Raw genomic sequence first — 15,548 nt, 5'->3', positions numbered from 1 at the left:
CAGTTAAATCTTCCATTCAATTACAATGAACTATCACTATACTGTCTGGGTGAGCAAAAGGTATAATTTACAAGAAACTTACAGAGCTGAAGGGATGACAGAACTATAACCCTGCAAAGTTGCGTGAGCATCTGAGGTCCTACACAAACCGGTGGCCTAGAGAACAGACCTCTAAGCTCCCTTAGCCTAGAGTGGCAAGAGCACAAGTGGTCTCAATGCATAACAGAAAGAATGGACATTTTTTGGCCAGGCACGGTGGCTCACGCCTGTAATCCCAGCACTTTGGGAGACTGAGACGAGTGGATCACCTGAGGTTTCAGGAATTCAAGACCTGGCCAACATGGTGAAACACCTAAAAAAAAAAAAAAAAAAAAAAATTAGCCAGGTATGGTGGCAGGTGCCTATAATCCCAGCTACTTGGGAGACTAAGGCAGGAGAATTGCTTGAACCTGGGTGGCGGAGGCTGCAGGGAGCTGAGATCGCACAATTGCACTCCAGCCTGGGTGATAACAGCAAAACTGTCTCAAAAAAAAAAAAAAAAAAGAATGGACATTTTTAAAAAACCCGCTATGTCTATAGCTCAGTCCCAGCCATGATCAACTAAACCACCAAAAAATTCTTCCCAATGAAAAGATTTACCTCAAAGAATAAATAACATAAAATCAAGAATTAATAAGCAGTCAGATTTGAGATTTTTATTGAGAAAATAGCTATTCTGACATTATATCCAGTTTCTCATTTATCAGAATAAATTCTTTACAATATTGATCACCATCACCACTTTAGAGTATTTATACATAGTCTCTGAGTAAAATATATTCACACTCGGCAAGGCTAGAATATTGAAATTATGGCCAACATTGCTCACTTTAAGATTGTTTACTTTATAATGAAGCTAGAGTAGTTGTGCAACTAGAACAGATGTTTTAAAAATGTTTGCCATTCAAAGATAGGCTCGATGGGACAAAACTAATATGCTACGTACATACATTACTTGTTTTCTTTACTGTCAATCTTTCAGAACAATAACGTGACATTACAAACACCTCAAATTCCCACTTCAAAATGAATAGAAAAATGGAAAAACATCTCCCATTTCATAAAATTAAAAATCAAGTCAGAAGAGAAATAAAACTCATTTTTATGCATTGAACTTAAAAGCTTGAGTACACGACTCCTCCTAGAGAGAAGCCAGAACTGCAGAAGTAGCCAACAGTCCAAAGAACGAAGGGCCCCATGACCTTCTCTATGGTTCGTGACTTATTGAGGGCTGATGCAAACTCTGGCAAGTTATTTTTCATGATTTCCAAGGATCTGGGATATGTAAACGAAATGATTAAAAGACATTTCTCTGAATTTGCGAGAAGACTGAAGAATCAGAACAAAGATCCAACGGCCTTTCATGTGGCTACATGTTCACCATTACACCACAACTCAAAACCCACAGGCGAGCTTTCTCTCAAATACACACTCAAAATGGTGTTCCAAATAATGCAATTGGAAAATGGTGTTCCAATAATGCAAAAACACACAAAATGCTTCCTTACACATGATTAGTAATCTGAATCTGGTTTTAGACTTTGAAGTGATATCAAACATATTTAGCTAAACCTCTCGAACTTGCAGGCCTAGTGACGTTTAGATGCTTTAGGATACAGAATCTGCTTAGAATTTAGTGAAAACTATGAACCTTAGACTGTCTTCAGTAATGAACAAAACTGGAAAATATTAAACTTCTTTTGCTTTGTCACTGAAGCAACTATAGGCTTTCTATGATGTATGTATCATACTAGCTTGTATGTGACTTTAATATCATAAACATCCTTTGCCTTTTTGTCACTTTTAAAGCACAGCCAGAAAAGGTTTGTAAAGTTGTTCTGGAAATACAAGTTGGTTCCCTCTGCCTCATGGATGCCTAGGAACTGGGTAGTCCTCAAACCACCAGTTCAGACACCTGTACAGCTGCTCCCGGCCAACTAGGATTCTAAGGAAAGGGGCTGGAATAATAGCCAGAGGCCTCCCTCACAAATGCCTAAATAACCAAGGTATCTATGCTGACAGCCATCCCTCTCTCAATACCATGGTCCAAGGAAGTCTTGACCTATCTCTTCCCATTTTTCTACCACTGGCTAGAGGGGCACCCAACAATAAGAAACCTTTGCAATGAGTATAAACTAGCAAAAACACCGCAGGGGAGCATTTCCTTAGGTGTATCTCTCAGAACATAAATCCCACAAGATACCTACTTTAAAAAAAATCCAGCAGGGGGCAGTGGCTCATGCCTGTAATTCCAGCACTTTGGGAGGGTGAGGCAGGCAGAATCACCTGAGGTCAGGAGTTCAAAATCAGCCTGGTCAACATGGCGAAACCCCATCTCTACTAAAAATACAAAAATTAGTTGGGCGTGGTGGCGGGCGCCTGTAATCCCAGTTACTTGGGAGGCTGAGGCAGGAGAATCGCTTAAACCTGGGAGGCGGAAGTTGTACTGAGCCGAAATTGCACCACTGCACTCCAGCCTGAGCGACAAGAGCAAGACTCCATCTCAAGAAAACAAAAACAAAAAAAATCCGTATTAAAATAAATTAGGGAAATGATGTATAAAATAGAGGTGCTTCTTGGAGATTTAAAATGCATATTAGCATATCAAAGGTCTGAAAGGCCAACAGTAACTCAACTTTGTCTAACCCACTATTTCCCAAACTTAACTGGCCACAGAACCCTCTATTCACCTAACAGTATATTCTGACAAAACACTGTGTTAGGAACTGCTTCACCCAGAACCAAAAAGGTGATTTTTAAAAAATATTATAGCATAATTTCAAAGGATTAATAAGGATACAAAGAGACTTATTTTCCTGTCTCTTGTTATTTTGTCTATTTTGTTCTGAATAATCTTCTATCACATTTCCCTTTCTATTCACAAACCTTCAACTCAAGATACCCTTTCTGATACCTTTGTTCAAGAATGTTAATTCTTATCAGAATTAACTAGTCTGGAAAAAAATAATTTTGTGTCTTTTTAAACTCCTAGAGTACCTCTCCACTTCAATCACAATTTAAGTCCAGGGCAGGTAACCTGGGCTCCTAGCAAACACTATACCCCAACAAGAGTTTGGGAGCCAAAACAAAACTAAAACAAATTTATCCTTGTATCTCTGTGAAAATTCGCATTTTGAACATCTAATGAAACTACAAGTTTGAGGATAATGGGATTACTGACCTACTGACCTTTGACTTCACGTAACTAACAACAAAATTTCTTTAAAATCTGGTTAAGCAATATGAAAACATTGAAAAGTAAACATAAATTCCACAAAGTTGAATGGCAGCAAAAAACATTTAACATCAAGAACATCCACAAAAGACTATCATTACCACCCAAATTATCTCTGTTGCTCAGGATTTCAGTTATAAAAATAGCCAAATCAAGACAAAGACAATTACAGCTTAAAACGAAAAGCTACACCTTCTTCATTAAAGGTGAGCATCTTGTGAAACTGTGCATCTGGAGAGAGAACAAGTAGAGAGAATAAGTACAAGGCACGGGAGAACTACCACGTCAAGGGACAGAACTTTTTCAAAATATTTTATCCTCAGAAGTAAACCCCACTACCATAGAAAGAAAAAAATATAATTAGATATTTTAAGTCACAGCATTTTTGACATCCTAGGGAAAAGGAGTTTTTGGTTTTAGGTTGTTTTTTTCTTTTCTTGTAAGGCAAAATAGATCTTTAGATAAAATCATTTGTTACAAACATGAGTTTTTCTTAAGAACGAAATAAAAATTCTATTTAACTTCTATCATATATTTATTCAACTAAGTTGAATACTATGTTTGGAAAATTAAAGTTTTAAATCATAGTTTATATAGATAATGATACATTTAATCTATGAATTTACTTTAAAAGCACTTTTATTTTGAAATACTTAGACTCACAAGAAGTTATAAAAATAGTTCAGAGAGATTCCAGGTACCCATTTCTTAGCTTCCTGTCTTTACATGTAAGCATTTATAACTAGGTTTTAAAAGGGTTAAAGTTTTTGACAGTTGATGAAAAACTGTCAAAAAAAAATGTAACAAGCCTGGTAAATGCATATTTTTGGAGGAGGTTGTAAGGAAGCACTACCAAGTTCAAATACTACTTTTATCACTGCCTTAACCAACAGGTTTTCTAAGATACTATCTCCATTACCTATTTCTGCCTCTTTCAATGGTGTTTTTCCATTTTTACAGACTTCTGAAAATTTTAGCTTTGAATGAAATATTTCCCCATTCCTTCACATTAATATATCTAGCAATATTGAATGAATACGAATTATAAACGGAAATAAAAATGCTTGCTTTTATAAAATCTCCAGTCTTGCAGTACCCCCAAAATAATACACAGACTTAAGTTGAAATTTGGTTTGTTAATGCCCACCTTTTGTGTGGTCAAAACACAGTTTTGAAGGAATGACCACCTTCAATGTTCTTTACAGCTTCTTTAGTGTTCCTTAAAAAAAAAAAAATCAGTCTTATGGATGACTGATGGCAGTTTGTTCATGGAAGATCTTCATCTTATGGGAATTATCGGACCAGTTTTTCTAATCATATACTACCAACAAAAATAAACATAAGCATGTTCCGTTTAATCATATTATCCTCCACCATCACTTCCAAAAGGCATTGGCTCACAGTATTCTGTTTAAGATTGGGACCATTTATCCCAATGAACTCAAACTTTATCCAAAACAGGCTGGTCTAGCAGTCTGTTCAGTCTGAAAAAATGTTCTGTGCTCTGTTCAGATTGACAAAATGTTCCTTATTGGCCAGGCGCAGTGGCTCATGCCTATAATCCCAGCACTTTGGGAGGCTGAGGTGGGTGGATCACTTGAGGTCAGGAGTTCGAGACCAGCCTGACCAACATAGTGAAACCCCGTCTCTACTAGAAAAAAAACAAAATTAGCTGGGTGTGGTGGCACATGCCTGTAATCCCAGCTACTTGGGAGGCTGAGGCAGGAGACTTGCTTGAACCCAGGAGGCGGAGGTTCCAGTGAGCCGAGATTGCACCACTGCACTCCAGCCTGGGCAACAAGGGCGAAACTCTGCCTCAAAAAAAAAAAAAAAAATAGTTCTTTTCTAAGAGCTTCCTACATGTGTGGTTGGTCCCTAAAGTACTTTGTGCTCAGTTACAGCTTCCTGTCATCTCATCTGCTTATACACAAATAGCTCAACTAAGTAACCCAACATACAAACTCTCACTAAAATCGCATGTTGCATCTTAGGAAAGGTGATCTGGAAGCATTATGGACTATAGTGAGAATGTAAGGCTTACGGCAGTTCGAAGTAGGGATGACACAAAAGCAAATAAATCATATTGACAGTCATTCCCTCTACTAAAAAAGACAAATACTTGTTATGCTAAAATGACCTCTTTTGATTAAAATTTCAGTTTATGAAACATTACAGTATGCTTCTTTATCAAAGTCTACATATCAGAAGAACATGAGCTCCATGTTCCTGTAAAACTTTAAACACATTTTTCTTCCTAATGGACATTAGCAGTTTTATTGAAAGAAAAATTGACATAACCTAGCATTATCTTTTGACTTTGCCCATGGAGAAACTTGGAGTTAAATTAACCACTTAATTTTAGAATCTGTCAGTGTTGATATTGTTCTGCAAATTTTTAATTTTTTAAATTTAAATTTTTTAATGTTTTAATTCTTTAAATTTTAAAAATTTTAAATCATAATTGTTCTGTTTTACATGTAATATGCTTGTAATATACATGTTATATATGTTATAACTGTAATATATTTCAAATACTTTTTGAAGGGTCTGATATAAATCATAATTAAAAATGACTGGCCTTGACCAAAGCATAAACAGATGTCTGATGAATGTGCTAATCACCCTTCTCCAATATACATCCATCCCAGAGGACAATAAAGTCTCACAGTCATGATTTCCAATATAAAATATTTAGATTTCAGACTGCTGGAATCAGATTTTAGACTGCTAGAATCTAATAATCTGCCTTTGAAGATGCCTAATACACACACACACACACACACACACACACATACCCTGTTGTAGAAGTAATGTGCAACTCATGAGGTACTTTCCCTAAATACATCCAAACAGATGACCAAGATTTTGAAGACTACCTTATTTCTCATTTAGTTAAAACTTTCAAGAAAAAATATTTACAATGACTTAAAGACTCCTGTATATATAACTACCTAAATACAGAACAAATTGGGAGGATGTGGGTCAAACACAGCTGAGCTCCACTCAGCTCAAATTAGATGAGTCTTTTGACTACAAAGCTTGTTTTCTTAACATATGGGTTCCTACAGGACTTGATAAGATTTGCTGAGCACCACAATAATCTTTTAAGACACTAATCAAAAACATGGTTCTACATTTTGAAAACCTCAGAAGTGGTTTTAGGACAACAGAAGCACCTCAACCACTAAAATAAGCAAGTTTCTATTATAAGTAAAATTATCACACAGCAAATCCCTTAACAGTTCAGCAACCAATAAATAGAAAATATTTGTTAAAAGCTGCTATTTCTGATTGTTCCTTTGTATTCTTTGACTGTAAGTGAAACATATGGAAAATAATTGGTTGTCAGAAAGCTTCTGACTACATGATATGCATTTTATGAAAGAATACTAGCCTGAGCCAAGCATAAAAACTTGGACCAGATGCACAGTAAGTATTTCTACTACCCTGGCCATGGGCTCCTCCTGAGTAGTGTCTAACAAGAGGGCAATTTCAGTAAGATTTTACAGCCTAGCATAGTAATGATGACCAGTACATTCACTTCTTCTGGAATTAATACAAGAAATACAACTAAAGATGCACTACAAAGACATAGGTCTAAAACTGCCACATTCGCCCAACTAAACTAAAAGAACCCTTCCTAACCTATATCAAACACATCAGCAAAGACCAATGTTATACTTAAATGAGTATTATCAGATGTTACTATATGTAACCACCTTTAATGTTTGTCTATGTGCTACTAAACCCCCAAAAGATTAGACTTATGAGAGCATAATTAAAAAGCACGTTCCTCATCACTTTTTAAAGCTAAATATGGTCTCTTCTACTGAAGCAATTTATCTTTTTCTGGTTCCTAAAATAGGCATCAAATTTCTAAACAGAAGTAAAAAGCCTCAGCCAAAGAGCCACATATTAGGTATTCAGCCTGGTCTAAGAAAACTAAGTTAATAAACTGAATAAATTAACTCAAATAAATTAGGAGTGCACATTCAGAACAGAATTGTAGCTTTTGGTCAGCAACATATGAACCAAAGGCAAAAATCTGCCATGATTAAGGCAGTTTTTTGTATACAGTACAATGTGTTTTTCTTCCCCCCACCCACCAAGTTCAATTAGCATTCTCTTTGATGTTATTAAAAACGCAGTGCCAAGCTAGAATACAAGCTTCCTAATAATAATAATAATAGTAATAAAAATAGATGTCATAGAAAGTTCCTTTTGGTTTAGAGTCTTCCTTAATACCTATTATGGTATCTTCTTTTTGCCTTTACACACTTGGTGTAAGAGATTACTGCAACGATCATTTGACTTTGGCCACAAACCATGACTACTGTCAGGGTGAAAGCCGTTGGAAGGAATTATTTTCTTCTTCTGCTGGAGTCAATTTAAGTGTTGGTAGTTTCCGAGGAGGAAGCTGAGGGCTTTGGCGAAGATTGTCATCCATCTGTAGAAAGTACAAAAGATACATCTGACTAATGCTGTGGCACCACTTATGTGGACTGTGGCCTCCCCATCCAAACTATAGCCTAGAAGAGTACAGAACCATATGTTTCCTGGGCTGCCAGAGAAACCTTTTTCTTACAAATAATCTCAAGAATTCTAAATGTCATACCTCAAATACCAGCTGACTCAGTTTCTGTAAACAGCAATGTGGCTCATTCCTGACACCTTGACAGAATTACAGTAATTCCAAAAAATAAATATTTTACTGAACTCAACCATAGCATAACTTACAGAGATCATCTGTTAGTAAGTGTAAAAGTGGTACTGTTACACTAAGCTCCAGTTTGCAAACTATGTTCACATACAATATCTTATTTGATCTTCCCAACACACTATGAAGAAAATGCAGACACAGACCTTCCCTGTTGTACAGATAAGCAAAACGAGACTCCGTAAGGCTAAGTGATTTGCCCCACGTCACAAGCTAGTATGAGAGCTGAAACTTGAACCCAGGTCTTCTGATTGCAAAACTATTATTCTTTCAACTATACTTCTTTGCCTCAATGAAAATGACCTGTATTCCAATCAAAAAAGACCAGCTTTTTAAAGCTGAGAGTATGTAGACCAAAGGAAGCTAGGACATTAGGCAAAAAGAAAGATAAATTCTTTAAATCTAATCAGTGGTTTTCTAAACACTGGATCAGTTCTAAATGAGGTAACCCACATCAAGCTCAAATAACACAGTGCTGGACCTCAAAAACTGTTAGCCAGTATCATCAGGCCTCAGGCCTCACTGCCCTATGAATTTGTAAAATAATAAGTATTACTATTTGTATCAGGAAAAAAAAAAAAAAAAGGCAAGCTTATCAGTTACTGGGGAAAAAATATGTAACCTCTTTGTATTTTTCCTACTAGAATCGCCCTTGAAATTCCCTTTGTTGGCTCTCTCCCCTACCCAGTTCCTCAATGTTTCTCTCATGAAAAGAACACCCCAAGTGGCAAAATATCTACACTGGTGAAAAACTATATACTGTATCTACAGCAGAGAAGAACAAGAAGGAGAAAAAATAAAACTTTCATGTGGAAAGAAGAAAAGAACATTATGGTGCTGTTAATAAGAAAGGATAAGGCCGGCGCTTACAATCTTAAGAAACATTAACTTAAGAGACAGAGAGGCAGACATGCAAGCAAGAAGTGTTTTTGCTTTGTTTTTTTAAAGCAAATCTTTTGGATTTCCTAGCTTAAAGGGTACTAATTGTGTGGCAAAAGTAAACCCAATACTCTTATCTGATCTTTCCCCAAGCAGGCCACTACTGGCTTCAAAACACTATGTTACATACAACTTTAGTGAAAGTATAAACAGTTTTCTGAAAAATAAACTCTCTAAAAAAACTAAAAGGGTACAGTTAATGTGTGACCCAAATGACAATATTAGCTACAGCAAGGAAAATACTAAGCTATGATAAAATGATTGAAGTAGACTTGACCTTTTCAATCAAGTTGGATTCCTTATTTACAAGTTGTGTGAGTTTCTGAAGATTTGCATCTACCGTTTCTTGTCCAGCTGGAGAGATGCCTAAGAAGCCAGGACAGAAATCAGAGAAAGACAGGAAATTTTTAAAGCCTTTAAAGCTATTGAGATTGAAAGAATTTTGAGTTTACCCACCCTGTCCAGTGCCCCACCCTCCCCAAAAAAGGCAAAGAGGAAAACCACTCTGGGTTTAAAGGCGAAGAGAGGGATTTGAATGCTCCAAAACTAAACCCTGAGCAAAACGGATGAAAATTTGTTCACTAAGTACACAATGCTAACCAAGTGTTCTGCAACTGGCCACAATAATTAGTATTAAAAAAAAAAAAAAAAAAAGGCACAGTAGTCCTCATTTCCTTCTCAAGTTTAAGCCATTCCTTTCTTGCACCCATTTCAAATAGGTCTTTGGTCACAACTATCTGGATAGTTTTCCAAGGCAGTAACTCCCAAAAAGTTGCCCAACAGACATCCAAAGTATTTAGAAGAACTTAAAAATACAAATTCCTAGGATTGATGCCTAAAAGATTCTAATTTAGCAAGTCTGGAATAGGACCCAAGATTTTTTATCTGTCAAATAATCAGGTTTGCTAACCACTGCTCCCAAGTTAACAAGGTTGAACATTACTTAATTTCATGACTCCCAAACTACTAACCCCTTCCTGTATACAGAACACACAACCCACCATAAAATAATAAACTGTCCACCTAAGCCAGCTATCTTTATAACTTGTTTCTTAAAAGGACAATTTCAGCCCACCCTCCCAATAGAAATTTAGTATCTGAATCACTTAAGCACAAGGCCCCAATCTCTCAATGAAGCACATCCTAAGTAACAGGTGCCCTCTATTTACTATACCTCCATTCTGATGCAATCAGTTTTCAAGTAGTGGAATCATGGGAGTGTACCTCACCAAAATCAATCTGCTGCTGATTTCTGTTCATGCAGGAAAATGCTAGAAGCAGCAGGTAAGAATAATTTAAAGTATTTGTCCATTTGCATTAGGATAAATACTCTTTTTCAGTAAAGACTTAATACCTGTGGTTTTAACCTTTTAGAAGAAAATGACCCACTTCAAAGGGATAATATTTAAAGAACAAGAAGCAAGAAATGTAAAAATCCAGAGGAATAGATAAAAGGCAAATATCTATTTCTCTATTTAAATAAAAACTAATGTGAGAATAAAAATGAAGTCAGAAAAATATAAATCCTTGAAGTGCTATAAACCACTATTTAAAGACAATACACAAACTTTTAAAATTAAAATAAGTAGTGGATTTTGCTTATACATACATAGGAGAATAAGCAAACAAATATTAGCTGAAGAGCCAGCTTACCTCCAAGACTAAGCCTAAAATAACTGCTCAGGATGTCATCACAAAAGCGACAAAGGTTGGAGAGCTGTTTCAGATGTTCCTGTAGCTGAACTTTAGGAAACCGTACTTTGTAAAGAGGTGCAAGAAAACCAAAAACATAGGCATCCAAGGTAGAAGGCCTAGAAATAAATTAAGGATTTTTTTAAGCACATAAGACAATATTAACCAAAGGCCGGATGCAGTGGCTCAACGCCTGTAATCCCAGCACTTTGGGAGATGAAGGCAGGCAGATCACTTGAGGTCAGGAGTTTGAGATAGGCCTGGCCAACATGGTGAAACCCTGTCCCTACTAAAAATAGAAAAAAGCCGTGCATAATGGCGAGGACCTGTAAACCCAGCTACTTGGGAGGTTGAGGCAGGAGATTTGCTTGAACCCAGGAGGCAGAGGTTGCAATGAGCCAAGATCATGCCACTGCACTCTAGCCTGGGTGACAACAGTGAGACTCCGTCTCAAAAATAATAATAATAATAAAATAAATAAATAAAAGAAAATATTAAATTAAGGATTTTTTAAAGCATATAAGAAAATATTAACTTGGGATGGTGTTTAATTTTTTTTCAAAATTCTCAATTCTGAATTACACAATATAGTCTCTTAAAAGGTTTACAGTCCATTTTAGTTTATAAAAATGACGCAGGCCGGGCTCGGTGGCTCAAGCCTGTAATCCCAGCACTCTGGGAGGCCGAGACGGGTGGATCACGAGGTCAGGAGATCGAGACCATCCTGGCTAACCCGGTGAAAGCCCATCTCTACTAAAAAATACAAAAAACTAGCCGGGCGAGGTGGTGGGCACCTGTAGTCCCAGCTACTCAGGAGGCTGAGGCAGGAGAATGGCGTGAAACCGGGAGGCGGAGCTTGCAGTGAGCTGAGATCCAGCCACTGCACTCCAGCCTGGGCGGCAGAATGAGACTCTGTCTCAAAAAAAAAAAAAAAAAAATGACGCAACTAAGGTTTTACTCATTGAGTAGCTTAGACTCTAACTATTTAGAAGAAAATGAAATTGTCATTATAGATTCATTTTCACTCACAAATGTTAAATAGACGGGAAACAGAGTGGGAATGGTCTTAGATGTTTTAAAGTCACATATGCAGCCTACTAAGTCAGCGTTAGATTATCACTGGTAGAAAAAGTTTCCTATAATAAAAGCCCATTAAATTTTTTTGTTTGTTTTGTTTTGTTTTTTGACACAGAGTTTCGCTCTTGTCACCCAGGCTGGAATGCAATGGCGTGATCTCAGCTCACTGCAACCTCCACCTCCCAGTTTCAAGCAATTCTCCTGCCTTAGCCTCCCAAGTAGCTGGGATTACAGGAACTCACCACCACGCCCAGCTAATTTTTTGTATTTTTAGTAGAGACAGGGTTTCGCCATATTGGGCAGACTGGTCTTGAACTCCTGGCCTCAGGTGATCTGCCCACCTTTGCCTTGCTGGGATTACAGGTATGAGCCACCGCACCTGGCCTAAATCTTTTCTTTTTTTAAGTGAAAAACTCATCTTTTGGAGAGATAAGAGGACTTGCTTTAAATAGCTGTTCATTGAATATATGTGCACAAAATATCAAAATGATTTTTAAGGGAATACTCACGTATCTCCAAAGAAAAACTGAGATGTTCCCAATCTGTTTGATAGAAGATTTAGGCACTCCTTGGCATCTCTGTATATCTAATAAGGATGAAATTATATCTCAAAAGTAGAAAAGATACTCTAAAACTACTTTTGAGGAAGGCATCTCTAGATAAACTCATGTCTGCGATTTTTCTTGTCCTTTCTCTCTAGGGCCCTTGCTTGAAGAATAATCCACACTATACCTGTGCTTCCACTTCTCGGAGGTGGTAGAGTGGAGGCTGTCCTCTGGTCAGGAGAATCCTGTTCAGTGCTCCCTTAGACATTCTTCCAGGTAGGATCAAACTCAAAGGAAAAGGAATTTGTGAAGCAAACCATGGCTTTGTCACAGTAAAGTAATTGTCACTCTCAACCCAGAATGTGTGAAGCTGCAAAGGGAGAGAAAAAAACACTACAAGGATGTTCTTTTATTAAAAGAAAGATCACTCAATCAACATGAGAGTTTTTCATAAATACCTTTATATGCAGTGACTTCATACAAATTTTCCAATTAGAATGACTCAAGATAAAACAAGATTATTTTAAATGTGTGAATTTTGTTGACTGCTATATTCCAAGCACCCAGAACAAGGCCTGACACATAGCAGGTGTTCAATAAACATTTGCTGAATGAATGAATTACACCCAATTCTATACATGCAGCAAAAAGATCCATCTCCCACAAAGAATTTCCAACAAGACATTTTCTTTTACTTTGTTGTTTCACATACTAGTTGAATGCCTAACAGATCACAGTAATATGAAAGAATTAAGATTAACATATAAGTAAAATTTTCTCTTAAGACTTTTCTCATTAGTTTTCTTCTAAACAGACTATGTACATTTGCAACTAGGCCACTAAAATACTGTAATATTTAAGAACACTCACCACTGCAGGGAGAAGCTTCTCTTCAAGGAGAGCAATGTAAGCCAATGTATCTGCCCCTTGTTTTGCTGAGAGTTCATAATCAGCATTATATTTCTATTAAAAAAAAAAAACAACTCAGAAGTCAAAGAGCAGCCCCAAAACAGTAAAACTAATCAAATCAGGATTCATATTTTTCCTCACAAATAGCAAATGTGGTATTAAAATGGGAGAAAGAGAAACACAAATCCAGTGAAACCTATTGCTTAATGCACATAAAGTTCTTAGCATGGCATCATATATGCAATATGGTCAATAAATGTTATAATATTAACTACTATTATTTTCATGCTTGTTAATGACCTAGTTCAGTGCATGGCATGTAGTACAAAATAAAAGCAACTATTATTTTTTAACAAGAAGGAAACAGTTCCAGTTGGCTGTGTTTTTCCCCATGAAAAAAGAAAAAAATCTTCCAATTTATAAAAGTTCAAAATGTTATTGACACAATTTTTTTTAAGTACAGTATTGGTAAAACAAATAACTTTTGCATTTATATAAATCTTTACATGTTTAAACATTTTGGATACATAACTCTCTACTGTTAAAACATTTAGATACATTATTCCATAAAACTGCTATAAGAGCTTTTTAAAAATAATATAGTTGCTAGTTGGTGAGAATTCAGATGTCATGCTCAGCACAAAATGTGTACCAACTATGTGACAAAATAGACAATCCTATCAATAAGTGTAATAGTGAAAATGGCTACATTAAATCTACTTACATATAAATTTCAATAAAATTCAAAGTTTATTAAAATATAAATTGACTACCTCTTCATATGACTTTCATATCACAGAACTCATGCTTTAGAGCAGTGATTCTCAAATCTATTTTTAAATCTTATCCCAGGTATCTCCAATTGTCTAATGAGTTGGCACACACACAAAAGCCCAACATGCAGGCATCAACAATCTACTCATCTACTTCTTCAAAGTGAACCACCCACCTGTTTTCTTAAAAAGTTTAGTATTTTTGCTGGCTGAGAAACCATATTGTCTTCAGTTGTCAAAATTGGTACATCGCCTATAATCAAAAAACAGTTTACATACAAGGACACAGTGTGATTTCCTCTGAAGGGATTCCAATACCCTAGAAACTATAGCAGTTGCACATTTAGAGGGGAAAAAATGAGTAAGCTTGTCTTGGTTTTTTTGCTGTTTCACAAAGAGCGGTTCTAGAGAACATTTTCATTTCTCATAATTTCCAGTGATTTGGCTTGCACTTTGAGGTATTACTCAGAATGATCAAATCATAAACAACACAGAGCCAAGGTCACGGTAAGAAACTAAATCCTCAATATTATAGCTATTTACCTCACAGCTTTAAATACAAGAAGAAAAAAAAACAGTGCAGAAAGGGGAGTGTAAAGGTTTACACTATACCTCTTGAACCTCTCCAGGTGTTATCTATCACATTGACTTTCAAGGGTGCACCACAAAATTTGGCATAAGCCTGAAACAGAGTTTGCAATCAAACATTTTAGACCAAGTGCGTAACGCAAAGCTGAAGAGCAGCTTTACTTTACAGCCCCATCCCCCAAAGGCAGAAGGCGACTGATACTGAGGCCGCATCCCTCCCCGTTATCTCAAGTAGGCACGCGCGCGCCAGCCACCCGGCTTTCGGGGACTTTGCTCCCCAAAAGGTCCTGGGGACGCAGAGTAGGGAGGGTGCGCCCCCTTCTTTGGGGTTTCACTCCACCGCCCAGACAGCTTTGTGAGGTAGACAAAACTCGGAGTCAAGCGGAGAAGCCTTGACGTTGCCGCCGGCCTTCGGCGAGGGTACAGGCCAGGTTGGGACTCGCCGGTGGGAGGGAGCCCGGGGCGATGCAGCGTGCAGCGGCCCGGCCCTCCTGGACCCCGCAGCGCAGCGGGAAACCAGGGCAAGTCAGCCTCTCGCCTCTAGCCCCGCCCCTTCTTCCCGCGCCCTGGCCCGCGAGGCGGCCTCACCATCACCACCAGGGACTCGCTGTGAACCGATGGGAGCCCCCAGCCACCTCCCCAGCAACTGAGTTCCAAGGGGGCCGCCATCTTGCGGGGGGCCGACCTTTACTATCCCGGAAGTAATTTTCCACCTAATTTCCGGCACGTGGAACGCGGGGGCGTGGCGAAGGGAGAGAAGGGCGGTTTGGGGGCTCTTGAGAGATAAGGGCGAGAATGACTGGAGGGATTAAAAAGAACTCTTAGGAGCAGCTTGGCCTAAAGGGTAAGAGTTCTGCGCCTTAAGTCAGACAGACCCACCAGTAGTTCTTCAAATATTAATATTTATTAGATCCCTAGAGTGTTCCAAACCCTTTGAACATTAAATCTGTGTGATGCCTAAATTAACTGTTTGTAAAATAGGGATGACTCAGTATTTACAAGATTGTGGTGTTTAAAATGTCATGGAGGGAAAG

At 37.6% G+C, this 15,548-nt stretch overlaps 1 protein-coding gene across 2 annotated transcripts; it reads right to left on the bottom strand.

Annotated features, from left to right (window-relative positions):
- Window positions 1-673: 673 nt before the first annotated feature.
- MTX3 (metaxin 3) lies at window positions 674-15,211 on the bottom strand. Of its 2 annotated transcripts, XM_010386006.2 has the most exons (9): window positions 15,103-15,211; window positions 14,539-14,608; window positions 14,103-14,179; window positions 13,115-13,207; window positions 12,432-12,614; window positions 12,209-12,285; window positions 10,584-10,741; window positions 9,208-9,296; window positions 674-7,721 (listed from the first exon to the last, which is right to left on the bottom strand). In XM_010386006.2, exons 1-9 carry the CDS (start codon window positions 15,181-15,183, stop codon window positions 7,611-7,613), a joined length of 939 nt encoding a protein of 312 aa, XP_010384308.1. In that variant the 5' UTR covers window positions 15,184-15,211; the 3' UTR covers window positions 674-7,610. The 2 variants fall into 2 exon arrangements, with proteins under 2 accessions (XP_010384308.1, XP_010384310.1); XM_010386008.2 differs by lacking the exon at window positions 9,208-9,296.
- Window positions 15,212-15,548: the final 337 nt, after the last annotated feature.

Source organism: Rhinopithecus roxellana, chromosome 3 (assembly GCF_007565055.1).
Source record: "Rhinopithecus roxellana isolate Shanxi Qingling chromosome 3, ASM756505v1, whole genome shotgun sequence".
Classification (NCBI taxonomy): domain Eukaryota; kingdom Metazoa; phylum Chordata; class Mammalia; order Primates; family Cercopithecidae; genus Rhinopithecus; species Rhinopithecus roxellana.
This window is presented reverse-complemented; position numbering and strand designations above follow the sequence as displayed.

Bases quoted from the DNA above. Each gene is read 5' to 3' on its own strand.
- MTX3 (XM_010386006.2), bottom strand. From the start codon at position 15,183: ATGGCGGCCCCCTTGGAACTCAGTTGCTGGGGAGGTGGCTGGGGGCTC. The intron at 14,609-15,102 runs GTGAGGCCGCCT...ACTCTGTTTCAG, and splicing joins GCGAGTCCCTGGTGGTGATG to GCTTATGCCAAATTTTGTGG. The intron at 14,180-14,538 runs GTATAGTGTAAA...TTTTGATTATAG, and splicing joins CACCTGGAGAGGTTCAAGAG to GCGATGTACCAATTTTGACA.